General features: G+C 41.6%; 1 protein-coding gene across 1 annotated transcript in view; it reads right to left on the reverse strand.

The window, feature by feature from the left end:
- The window catches only part of IMPG2 (interphotoreceptor matrix proteoglycan 2), a 97,969-nt gene that overhangs the window by 50,862 nt on the left and 33,418 nt on the right, over nucleotides 1–13,689 (reverse strand). The window contains exon 3 of the mRNA XM_040336602.1: nucleotides 490–656. Within this exon, the coding sequence (XP_040192536.1) occupies nucleotides 490–656 (167 nt within the window). The remainder of the gene's footprint in view (nucleotides 1–489; nucleotides 657–13,689) is intronic.

Genomic DNA, 13,689 nt, shown 5'->3' on the forward strand with positions numbered 1-13,689 from the left:
TCCTCCATCTGTCTATGACATTTCCTCCTCCTATGTGTAAATTAATGATGTGCTGTATCTAATGTACCATTACCAAACTCTATGTTTTAGCCACCTCAATACCAGCATGTTCCTTCATATTCAAAAAATTGTGACAAAAATGAGTTCACCTCCAGGGTCTCTTCTTTCCAAAAAAAGGCCTCATCTTGGAGGTGTCTGTACTGTCCGAGCATTTTTATTTGATATGTTTCTAACAGACAGTAAGGGAAAACCTTTCTTTCAAAACTTTTGATACCACCAAAAGAAAGCTCTATCTGCCTCAAAAAAACAAACAATATAGCATTCATTTAGGTACAGTGTTGCATGACGGAGTGATTGCCAGTAAAACTATCACAGCACTAAAATCTGAAAAATATCCTGGTAAGGGTAAATAAAAGCTACTTCTTGCTGCATGAGGAAATTATTATAACTACTTGATAAAAAAAATGCCTCTGTACTATGGTAGTGTACCTGTTTGACCAACTTGTGATGGTCTTCAGACTTGCTGAAATTCTCCCCTATATCAAACACTGGCATGGTGCCTTCTTCACATAAATGCATCCAGTGCTGATATTCAGCTTGGTCCGGAAGTCGGTCCCAGAAGATCTTGAACACTTCCCAGACAGTTTCTTGGCACACTGTTCCAATAAATCAACAAAAATGCATGTTTGTTTGAATACATTATAAAAATAAATATTTATGTATATATAAAAAATTTTGCATACACATTGTGGCTGATGCATGTTAGTAAACTGCCAACACAATAAATAATAGTGCTTGTCTTTATGCGCAATGGTGTTATATTTACTTTTATGCAAAAACAAATACAAAATACATGAGTGTTGGTATTTTATGGTTTTATGGCTAGTTTATGGCTAGTTCAAGGGTATCCTGAGATCAGAATATAATGATCCTAGAAATAATGCTCTGCTGAACCTACAATTACAAACAATACAGAACTGACTGCAGATGCGGAAGTAAGGGATAACTTGGGAAAAAGTGATTACAGAGTAATTATGTTAGCCATACATTATAGGTAAAAGGAGACAAGAAGGGTAGGACAAGAACACTACATTTCAAAATAGCCAACTTTAATAAACTGTGCTTCATACTACATGACACTAAATAAAATACAATTCTTGCAACAAAGAACACTGACGAAAAGTGGGAGTGCATTAAATATGTATTAAACAATGTCAGTGCATTCCAATGGGCAAAACATATAAAAGAACAAATGTTAAACCTGGGTGGCTAAACACTATCGCAAACAGGCATATTCATGAGGGGAAAAAAGGGTCCTTTAGGAAAAAAGGCTGAAGGGTCACCACTGGCATTCCAAAACTACAAGGAATGTAATAAGAAGTGCAAGAGCGCAATTTACAAGACAGTAAGATTAAAAAATATGACATGGAATGTACTCTTATAGGTGACAAAGCCCAGTGTTCAAAAAAGACAAGAAAAACTTATAGTGATTGTAAATATTTTTTTAAAAATTAACAAACATGTTATACTTACCTGCTCTGTGCAATGGTTTTGCACAGATCAGCCCCAATCCTCCTCTTCTGGGGCCCCCCGCCAGTGCTCCTGACTCCTTCAAGCCTCTTGTTATGTGGGCGCTCGTGCACGCTCGATTCCGAGCCATATTCTGTGTGTCCATAGACAAACACAGCACAGCTTGGCCCCACCCCCTGCTCCCTCCTAACACAATGTGATTGACAGCAGCATCAGCCAATGGCTCCCGCTGCTGCCTCCATGTACCTTGCAGAGAGAGAGAAGAAAGAGCCGCTGCTCTCTGGCATTGTGCTGGATCGAGATCAAGCTCGGGTAAGTATTTAGGGAGGAAGCTGAACAGTTTTTCACCTTAATGCAGAGAATGCTGATCAAAGATAAAAATAGTATTATTAGTAACCAACATGGATTCATGAAAAATTGTTCCTGCCAGACAAACCTCTTAACATTCTATGAGGAGATGAGCTGTAATTTGAATAGAGGAAGGCCTGTGAACTAGTGCTGTCAAACGATTAAAATTTTTAATCGCGATTAATCGCATTAATGTCATAGTTAACTCACGATTAATTTGTCATAAATTTTGATCGCTGTTTTCTAGCTGATCTAAAACCATTTTTGGCATAAAGGGACACTTTTGGACAATCTACAGTTTTCAGGCAGAAAGAATAGTTTTTATTTTATAAAAGTACATGTAGGGCACTGGGCAGACCACTAGGGACAAGGGGGGGGTGTATTTTTTACATACAGTACTGTAATCTATAAGATTACAGTATACTGTGTGTATTGTGTTTGTTTACTTTTTTGAATTTGGCGCCGTTCTCCGCTCCCGTGCGTCGTAACGTCGCAGGGAACGGAGATCGGCGGGACACAGACACTGTGAATCGAGCGAGGAGGACCCGCTCGATCACACAGCGGGGTGGCATCGCTGGATCCAGGGACAAGGTGAGTAACTTGCCTGTGAATCCAGCGAGAAGGTAAGCCGTGCCGCTGCACACTCTGCACGTCCACCCCGAGCGTTAATCGCGTGATAAAAAAATTTACGCCGTTAACATGGGTTTGCGTTAACGCCGTTAATATCGCGTTTAACGCACAGCACTACTGTGAACGTTATGCATCTAGATTTTTCTTAGACACTTGATATAGGACCCCATAAAGGCTTAATTTACAAATCAGGTGCAGATGAGATTGTATCAGGGACATTCAGTCAGGGAAGGCAGGTGAGGCAAAGACATGAACATTAAAAAAAAAAAGATCGAGCTTCGGCAACCTGTCAGAAGCTACATAAAGAGCAGCCAGTTTAAATACAAGCTGGCACACTCTGTTTGCAGCAGACTAACAGGATGAGCTCACAGTGCCTCACCTCACTTCTTCTCAGAGGCACTGAGCTTGATGCATAAAGTACCATTGGCCCAAGCTGTCCAATAAAAATGCTGCAGTGGAGGCCGTGGAGGCCTCTCACTGCAGTGCATATAAGGGGGCATGTGTCTAAAAGACAAATGCTCCCTTCCAGACCAGCCCTCTTTAACTACAAGGAAAAAACATGTTTTTAAGTGTATACGATTTACCCACAATTCCATGTTTTTTTTACACAGCTAAGAGGGAGAATGAGAATCTGCTGCTATTGAAAATGTACTGTTATAATTAAGCGGTATCATTTATTATTTTCGACAACAAATGTGGGATAGCATGCTTTAAAATTTTAAAAACAAAAAATGTGTGATGTCGGATTATCCGTTCGTGTGTACAGAAGTCAGTCGGAAAAAAATCCAAAGTACAAACACGCATGCTCAGAAGCAATGCTAACCATAAGAAAACATTAGCAGAAGTTGCCCAAAGGGTGGCGCTAAAGAGCAGAAAAAACACGTAGTTTCTGTTTGTTAGCTGATAAAGTTTTGCAGTTTGTATGCAGAACAAGTTCCCGGCCAACGCCCTTCGCACAAAATTCCATGGCTTTGTCTAATGGAAATCCGATTGTGTGCACCTTACAAAGCAGGGAGAGCATGTAAGGGTTTTCAATCAAGTAAAAAGCACTTTAAAGATTACCAGCAATTGTTTTATATTTTTTAAGTTATGATATGTTAACACGTATCAAATATAAAGTAGGTGTTATTTCAATTTGGCTGTAAAAATTGAAAAAACTTTAAAGTCAATGGTCATTTGTCAACAGCGATTTTTTAAACATGAGTAAACACTGTAAACTCCTACATGGCTTTCTGTTACATTGCTTTCGAATATCAAATAGTGTAAGTCCACCAAATAGTAAGGAGAGCTGCTGATCATTATCGATGCTACCTTCTCTTCCATTAAAACCTGCCATCGCTGCATCCGATGTTGTGATCCATTGCACTACTCAGTTCAGGCTTTCACTCTGATTGGAGGGCTGCCAAAGATATTCAGCCTCCCTCTAAGCTGTGATGACCAGGTTACCAGCAATTGATCTGACTACTTTCAGAGCCAATGACATAATACTGACCTACTTGGACTGATATTGCTGAAAATGTCCATGAAATGTGTTTAAGCATTAACCTACAGTATAAAGGGGTATTTACAAGTACCCTTTCAGGTGCCCAAAGTCCCATAGACAGAGAAGCAATAATCTATGTGCACTTATGATAACACAGTATTCCATTTACAAGGAGATCAGTTAAGGAACCGAGGGATAACAAAAGAATTTCTATTGAAAAGACAAACATATTGAGGCAAGCTAAAGAAAGCTTGAAAGCATGCTGTCACATAAAAAGGTTCTTGTCAAATATTATTATTTTTTTAATTATAGAGTAACACCCTGCAGAGAACAGTACTGAATAACAGTGAAGGTCCCTTCACACCCCACATTGTGCAACACATAGCACATAATGCATGTGTGCTGGTGTGTACACACTATTGTGCACTGTAATGCATTTCCCCTTTTTTTTGCTTAAAATTGTAACATCCCTACTCTCCTAAGCACATACCAATGCAGTGTGTTGGTGTGAACTAGCCTAAAAGGACATACGGCATATTGCCTTTTTCTTGCATTAGGACTGTGTTGGACAACAAGCCCTTAAAGTCATAGGCCCGGATTCACAAAGCACTTACGCCGACGTATCTCGAGATACGCCGCGTAAGTGTAAATATGCGCCGTCGTATCTGTGCGCCGTGCTCACAGAACTAAGATACGCCTGAAAATAGGCTTCATCCGACCGACGTAACTTCCCTTTGCGCTCCCATTGATTTCCTATTCAAATATGGAAATGAGGGAGATACGTCGATTCACGAACGTACTTGCGCCCGGCGCATAATATACGTGGTTTGCGTAAGTCGTGCATCCGGCGTAAAGTTATTCCCCATATAGGAGGCGCAACCCATGCAAAGGTATGGACCAGGGAACACAGCCGTCGTATTTTACGTAGTTTACGTAGTGCGTGAATATGGCTAGGCGTAGGTTACGTTCACGTCGTAGACAGTGATTCGACGTTTCTTAGGCAGTTGATCCGACGTGATTCTGAGCATGCGCACTGGGATGCGTCCACGGGACGGCGCATGCGCTGTTCATTTTAACCTGCCTGGCGGTGTTCCCGAGTCTGACTCGGGGTTAGATTTTCCTGCTGCGAGCGGTAACCCCGAATCAGACTCGGGCTTGCCTCGCTAGATCCACAGGGAGTGTTTACTTACCTTGTCCTGGATCCAGCGATGCCACCGCGCTGTGTGAGCGAGCGGGACCTCGCTCGATTCACACAGTGTCTCTGTGTGACGCCGATCTCCGTTCCCTGCGACGTTACGACGCACGGGGACGGAGAACGGCGCCAAATTCAAAAAAGTAAACAAACACTATACATACAGTATACTGTAATCTTATAGATTACAGTACTGTATGTAAAAAAAACACACCCCCCTTGTCCCTAGTGGTCTGTCCTGTGTCATGCATGTCATTTTATATAATAAAAACGTTTCTTTCTCCCTGCAAACTGTAGATTGTCCATAGCAACCAAAAGTGTCCCTTTATGTCAAAAATAGTTTTAGATCAGCTAAAAAACAGCGATAATAAATTATAATCACTTGCAGAATTGTGCGATAGCGATTTGTGGGGAAATTCGTCATAAAAAAAAAAAAAAAAAATGACAGCAACAATTCTGCAACTGAGCAAATTTCTGTGATTTTGATTTGATTACATTATTGAATAATTTGTATTATAATTATATTATTATTTGTTATAATTATTTATAATTATTTATTATATTATCATTTATAATTTTGTTTTTAAAAAAATGTCATACCCGGGATGCCTCTTAAACTTTGGTTTGGTCAGATTTAAGTGAGTTATTTCTAAAAATTACAGACCTACAATATAAAACGCCAAATTTCCTTGCAAATAATGGTACCGCTTTCAGCATGTTTTTTCTGAAAGAATCATACCGCCAGGGAGGTTAAAGCGGTGGTTCACCCTAAAAAACATGTTTCTACCATGAAATCCAGCATACTAGCGTGAGCTACAGTATGCCTTTATTTTTTTTTTTGCGCCGTACTCACAGTTTAATCCCGTAGTTAAGTTTCAGACTCCCCGCGGGGAATGGGCATTCCTATGCAGAGGGGAACATGATTGACGGCCGGCTATGGCGCGTCACGCTTCCCGAAAATAGCCCGAGTAGGACTCGGCTCTTCACAGCGCTATACGGCGCTATACGGCGCCTGCGCACAGACTAGGAGCTGACTGCGCAGGCGCCGTGAAGAGCCAAGTCCTATTTCGGCTATTTTCGGGAAGCGTGACGCGCCTTAGCCGGCCCTCATTCAGACACAGGAGCAGGCTCTGTGTCTGAATGACACACAGAGCGGCGGCTCGGCCTAGGTGCCCCCATAGCAAGCTGCTTATTGTGGAGGCACTCAGCAGGAGGGAGGGGTCAGGAGCACTGGCAAGGCGGAGGAGGATCTGGGCTCCTCTGTGCAAAACCGCAGTAGGTAAGTATGACATGTTTGTTATTTTTAAATTAAATAAACTGAGACTTTAGTATCACTTTAACTGGAGGCTAGGGTTGCCACCTGTACAGGATTCACACAAACAGTCCGGGTTTTGAATCACGTGTCCAGGTTTCAGTCCACCTTAAACCCAGACACAATATTCAGAGAAGAATGTGACTCAGAACAGGGACTGACAGGAGGGTGAGGGGGCACCATGCACACTGCATTACTATTCTCTTTGGAGCACCCAAAGGTGTTCCAGGTATGTTACAATCCTACTGGAGGCCCTGCAAAATCTGAGACAACTGACATGGTTGAAACACAATTGGGGAGTTACTTAAACTGGAGCACACTGAATCTAGTGCAGCTGTGCATAATAATAATTAATCAGCTTCTGGTTCAATTAAGCTTTTACAAAAAAAACTAGAATCTGATTGGTTACTATGTAGAGCTGCACCAGAATGTGTGTGCTCCAGTTTTAGTAAATCCCCTCCATGTTTTTTTTTTTATTAACACAAGACCCAAACATAAACTTTTTGTGTATTGTTTACTCAATCTCACCAAGGTTATAAAATGTTATATAACCAATGTCCCGCTGTTTAACGCTTTAAATAATCAGTTGTAAATCCTGCTTCTTCCATCGATGGCCAAGAGAGTTCTTTATCCAGCTTAGTTTAAGAATATGCTATAGTCTTAAAAACACTAAGAGCTTAGGTCTCCTCTCAATACATGTGGCCACAGAATCACCTTATCACAATGGGTTAATTGCATGTGTACTTTCTATCTGCAGTAACACTATTTTTAAACTAGCACTGGTCAATAACGAAAAGTGTGTCTTGTTTGGTTTTTATACGTTTTATTGTCTGAGAATTGCAAAAAAAAATAAAAAATCTTTGCCGGACAATATCACAAAAAGAAAGCCTTGTTTGTCCTTGGGGAAAAAAAACAGTATGAAGCAGCTAAAGTAAGTATTGAACACGTCACTATATTTCTAGGTAAATATATTTTAGGTGCATATTAGGTACTAATTTTTTTTACCACATGTTGTTAAAAACTCATTCAATCCACATATACAAAGCAACCAAAACAAATAAGTTTAGAAATTAAGTTATGTGTAATAAAATGGAATGACACAGAGAAAAATTATTGAACACGTGAGGAAAGGGAGGTGCAAAAAGGCATAAAAAGACAGCTGAAATCTATCAGTAATTAGAAAGCAATTCTGTCCCTTGTCAGAGAAAATTGATATCAGCTGGTTCATTCTTAACTGATGGCCTATAAAAAGATGTCTCATTACCAAGGTGTCACACAAGAAACATCTCATGATGGGTAAAAGCAAAGAGCTCTCTCGAGACCTTTGCAACCTTATTGTTGTGAAACATACTGATGGCATTGGTTACATAAGGACTTCTAAACTTCTGAAGGTTCCAGTGAGCACTGTTGGGGCCATAATCCAGAAGTGAAAAGAACATCATTTTACCATATTCCGGCTACGACCAGGTGCTCCTATAAATATATCTGACAGAGGACTGAAAAGAAGTATAAATAGAGTAGTCCAAGAGCCAAGGACCACTTGTGGAGAGCTTCAGAAAGACCTGAAATTAGCAGGCACGTAACCGCCATGGCCTGTATGCACACTCACCACGCAAAACTCCATTGCTGAAGAAAAAGCATGTTGAAGCTCGTTTGACGTTTGCTGTACAACATTTAGACAAGCCTATGAAATACTGGGCGTATATAGTCCACTCAGATATGACCAAAATTTAACTCTTTGGATGCCAGAATACACACCATGTTTGGAGGTCAAACTGTACTGCACAAAAACACCCCCATACCAACAGTGAAGTTTGGAGGTAGGAACATTTTTTTTTTTTTTATAATAAATGTCTACTTGAAAATACTACACTATGGAGTCCCCCCTTTACCTCTTTTTGTCACCTGAGTACTTGAGTACCTAAAACGGGAAACCTGATCGTGGGCATTTGAACAGGAAAAACGGATCGCTCAGCTGTAGGAGATTAGCAGAAAGGCTGAATTTTAAGCCAGATGAGGTGAGAGGCTGGGGGAAACAAGGGCACCTGCACAGGATTGAAGCATTTTGCATGGTTTCTTGGTATTTGGAGAATAGTTTCTTTCAAATTGGTTGCAAATTTTGCCCTTGGATTTTTTATGCACATCATTTGGACTGTTGTAGAAGTTTTCCAGCACAGAGAATTTTTTTGGCACTTTTTTGGGAAAATTGCTTGCTTGCACATGAGACTGTGTAACACTGGACTTTTTTTATTGCACATGAACTTTTTTATTGCACATGAATAGTTATTACTTTATTTATTATTTTTTTATTTTGCACATCATTGCTGCACTTTTTTTCTGCCTGATTTTGCACTTAATTTGCATTTGCTTATTTGCACTGAAGGAAACTTATTAGTACTATAATTTATTTGCACCTATCTGCATTTGTTTACATGCATTAAGAGCATTTAATATTTATTTGCATAGGATCAATTGGTATTTATCTGAATATTTATTTGCACAGGAATTTATTTGCACAGGAATAGTCCGTATTTATTTACACAGGAACCTTTGTTATTTATTTATTTATATCTTGACTTACTGGGCCAGATTCACAAAGAGATACAACGGTGTATCTCCTGATACACCGTCGTATCTCTGAGTTCTGCCAGTCGTATCTATGCGACTGATTCAGAGAATCAGTTACGCATAGATATTCCTAAGATCCGCCAGGTGTAAGTGTCTTAGGCTGCAATTCCAGGCCGGCCGCTAGGTGGCATTTCGTTTTTTTTACGCAACAAATATGCAAATGAGGATTTCTGCCGATTCAGAAACGAACGACCGCCCGGCGCATTTTTTTACGTCGTTTGCGTTCGGCTTTTTCCGGCATATAGTTACCCCTGGGTCTATGAGGCGTTGCCAATGTTAAGTATGGCCGTCGTTCCCGTGTCGAATTTTGAAATTTTACGTCGTTTGCGTAAGTCGATTCAGGAAAAAGCTGGACGTAAGTTATGCTCACGTCTAAACCAATGACGTCCTTGCGACGTCATTTGGAGCAATGCACGCTGGGAAAGTTTACGGACAGCGCATGTGCAGTTCGTTAGTCTGAGGTCTTGTACTGCAGAATAGTGATGGACGAACATCTGACGGGACAGTTGGCGAACGCTAACCGCAAACTTTCGCAAATGTTCGCGAACCGCAAGTTCGCGTCGGGCCCCATTGACTTTAATGGCAGGCGAATATTAAAAACCTGTAGGTCATATTTGCAGCCACAAAATACTTACTAGCTGTGCACAAATAGTCCCACAACATGGAAACTGACCTACCAGAAGTATTAAGTGAAAAACCGGATACATAAGTAAGTGCCGGCCATTACAAGCCCCAAAAATTAGATGACAGGCGTTCACCTGACAGCAAACAACTTTGTATTCTGTGGCTGGAGGTACATTAAGCTATTCACCGGATACAGAAGTAAGTGTCGGCCATTACAGGCCCCAAAAATTAGCCCACAAACATTCACCTGACAGCAAACAACCTTGTATTCTGTGGCTGGTGGTACATTAGGAATTCACCAGATACAGAAGTAAGTGTCAGCCATTACAGGCCCCAAAAATTAGCCCACGGCCACAGGCGTTCACCTGACAGAAAACAACCTTGTATTCTGTGGCTGGTGGTACATTAGGCATTGTAACTGGTGAACGGAGTGAACCACAACTGCGGTTAGCAAGGAATTCAATGCGATTCTCTATGCGACAACTCAGTATTAGGCCCCAGGCGTCACTCCTCGCAACAGGAGTTTGGGGGATCTATACATCATCTCTGTGTCACATAAAGAAAGGCGTTGAGCTACTAAGCATGGACGCATTACAACATGCGACCAAGGCTTAGCATTTAAAATTAGTTCAAGGTCAATATCCCAATACATCACTACATGCAGGTGATTATCAGTAAGGGACCCCAGGCGTCACTCCTAGCAACAGGAGTTTGGGGGTTCTCTTCATCATATCAACCTTAGCATGCAGAGATGTATTTAGGCCACTAGGGGAGATGCTATGAAATAGCATCAACCCCTAGCATAGAAAAGTTAGAGCGAACATGTTCAACAATTGGGACAAGGCCTATAAGTATTTTATACTTCTGTCAAGCACGTAGTAAATTGTATTTGTAGTAACAAGTATTAATTGCATACGAGAGATAGTGTAGCTCAGGTACTTTGAGGATACACGTATAATACACAAGTTGTACTGGCAACTAATAGAAAGGTATGAGAGGCAATATAGCTCAGGTACTTTGAGAGTACATATAGTATTAGTAGTAACAAATATTAATTGCATATGAGAGGCAATATAGCTCAGGTACTTTGAGAGTACATATAGTATTTGTAGTAACAAGTATTAATTGCGTATGAGAGGCAATATAGCTCAGATACTTTGAGAGTACATATAGTATTAGTAGTAACAAGTATTAATTGCATATGAGAGGCAATATATCTCAGGTACTTTGAGAGTACATATAGTATTTATAGTAACAAGTATTAATTGCGTATGAGCGGCAATATAGCTCAGGTACTTTGAGAGTACATATAGCCGGCGTCATCGTTTTTTTACGATCGAACATTTGGGCCACGGAAGCCTGCCTTTTTGCAGTAAAACATGAGGACAGCATGATGGAAGGTGGAGTGGAGGCCAATTGTGAGCATACAGGGGAAGGAGAAGGAGAAGAGAATGGACGGTGAGAGCCTGGAGTGTGGCTTTGTGGGTTCTGATGGCGTTGCTCCCACTGGGATCGGTGATGGGAGGCCAGGTGCCTTCTTAAGGCGGTCGCCCCTAGGTGAGTGTTGGGCTTACCGCGACTTATGCGCTGACTGCAAAGGTTGCAGATGGCAACACTATTGTCTGCAGCGGACATGTTAAAAAAAGCCCACACTGCGGAGCCATGGGCCGGCATCCTGGGAGCGCCAGATGTGACCGTACATGGTTGATGGCTCGCTCTTGATACATTAGGAGCCTGGTTTGTCCCTCCTGTGCAATGTAAGTTTGGCCTGCTTCTCCTCCCTATCTGCTGATCCATCTCTCCCTCTGAACTCATTTGGTAGCAATTCTTGATATCATATTATGTATAGAAGTGTAATTTTGCAATATTCATTAAACTTTTAATTTTATATCTATATTTTTGTCCGTCACTACCTTGGTAGCCCCTTGGTTACCCCTTGGGATACCATCTCTTGGTTTACCCATGGGATAACACCCTCCCCTTTTTTGTATGCTCCCTCTGAACTCCCCTCCTCTTCCTCTCTTTTGGGAACCCACGTGATGTCTGTAGACACGTCATCATCGACGTCACCTTCCCCATCACTAACAATAGAGATCTCGTGTAGGCAGCAACAGCGGGCACCAACCTCCTTGGGCTGATCTGAGTACTGTCGTCAGACTGCTGAGTGCCGGCTGTTGCTACCTCCTCTTCCTGATTCAATGCCAAGAATGGCTGCGCATCAGAAATGTCTTCTGATGGATCGAAAAATAATTCCTGTGACTCAAGCGGAGGGTATATGGTGGTGGTGTTGGTGGTGAGCCAGTCAACCAAGTCTGGTGCGTCCTTTGACGTAATCGAATGAACATTGTGCCACTTCCCACTTTGGCTCCGGCCTGGTGCTTCTGCCCTACCCCTACCACCCCTGCGGAAAGTGCCTGCCTCTTCCTCTGCCTGTCATTTTTTAAATGACCCTGTGACAAAAGTCTCTAGAGAAGCGCAGTAAATGTGGAATAAGGTATATAACAAAATCTGTCATTTTGGGGGGCCACAGTTGTGAAACTTTTTTTTCAGGAAATTTTGTCACTATGTGTAACAGAAGTAAAGCAGCGAAAGCGACAACAATTCTGCAGTACACAAATACACTATTATGAAAGTATATATTTAGATTACACCCCGCTTTAATCTGTTGTTTTGGGGGGCCACTGGTTTATCGCACCAGCTTTGAAACCTTTTTTTCATGAAATTTTGTCAACGTGTGTAGCAGAGGTAACGCAGCGAAAGAGGCAAAAATTGAGCAGTAACCAAATACACCGCCAGTCACAATGCTGCACAATACAAATCCACTATAATATGCTTTCTATATTTGAAAGTATATTATAAGTGTATATTACACCTATATACTGCAGAGCAAGTAGCACACCTATACCAGTGCTTGAAAGGACTTTTGTGGACCTGTTAGGTAACGATTTGTGTCACTACAGTCTGTCCCTGCTGGAAACAGCAACCTGTCCCTACACTGACAAAAAGTATATGAATGTATTACACACCTATGTACTGCACAGCAAGTAGCACACCTATACCAGTCCTTAAAAGGACTTTTGTGGACCTTTTAGATAGCTATTTGATTAAATACAGCCTGTCCCTGCTCCAAACACCATCCTCTCCCTACACTGACAAAAAGCAGAATGTAAGATGGCCGCCAGATCAGGTCAATTTATAAGGTAGGGGGTATGTCCATGTTCTGAAATGTCTCAATTGGCTGTTCTGCACCACCTGATGGATGTGTCATAGGTCAAAGTTCTTCTCCGTATAAAATTGCAGACCGCCGCGAACATCGCCAGATGTCCGCCGGTTTGGTGGACCGCGAACAAGCAAAGTTTGCCGCAAAACGACCGCCGGGGCGAACCGCCAGGCCATCTCTACTGCGGAATATTGGACACTAGTATCCTCACTAATCTGAGTAACAAATGGAACAGGAAACACACAGATTTCTGGTTTCTTCATTAGTGAGTGTGATCCAAATGCAAGTGAACAGGAGTAAGCGAAACAGATCTGGGCTTTTTTTTCTTAATTCATCTATAGGTTGGGACTAGGTCCAGGACACCCAATCAGGGAGAGACTACACATACAGTTCCCGATGCTGTAATTTATCTTGTAGATCAGTGCTTGACAAATTTGCTTGGAATCTAGGAGCCAGCTAAAAAAGTTAGGAGCCAGGAACATGCCCCATCCCACTGAGCTCGCGTGCAGAAGCGCCCGCATATGAAAGCGGTGTTTAAACCACACATGTGAGGTATCTCCGTGATCGTTAGAGCGAGAGCAATAATTCTTGCCCTCTAACTCAAAACATGCAACCTGTAGAATTTTTTAAACCTCGATTTTAAAGGGCAAAAGTTTGTAGCCATTCCATGAGTGGATGCAATTTTGAAGCGTGACATGTTGGGTATCAATTTACTCAATGTA

Source organism: Rana temporaria, chromosome 2 (genome assembly GCF_905171775.1).
Source record: "Rana temporaria chromosome 2, aRanTem1.1, whole genome shotgun sequence".
NCBI classification, from domain to species: domain Eukaryota; kingdom Metazoa; phylum Chordata; class Amphibia; order Anura; family Ranidae; genus Rana; species Rana temporaria.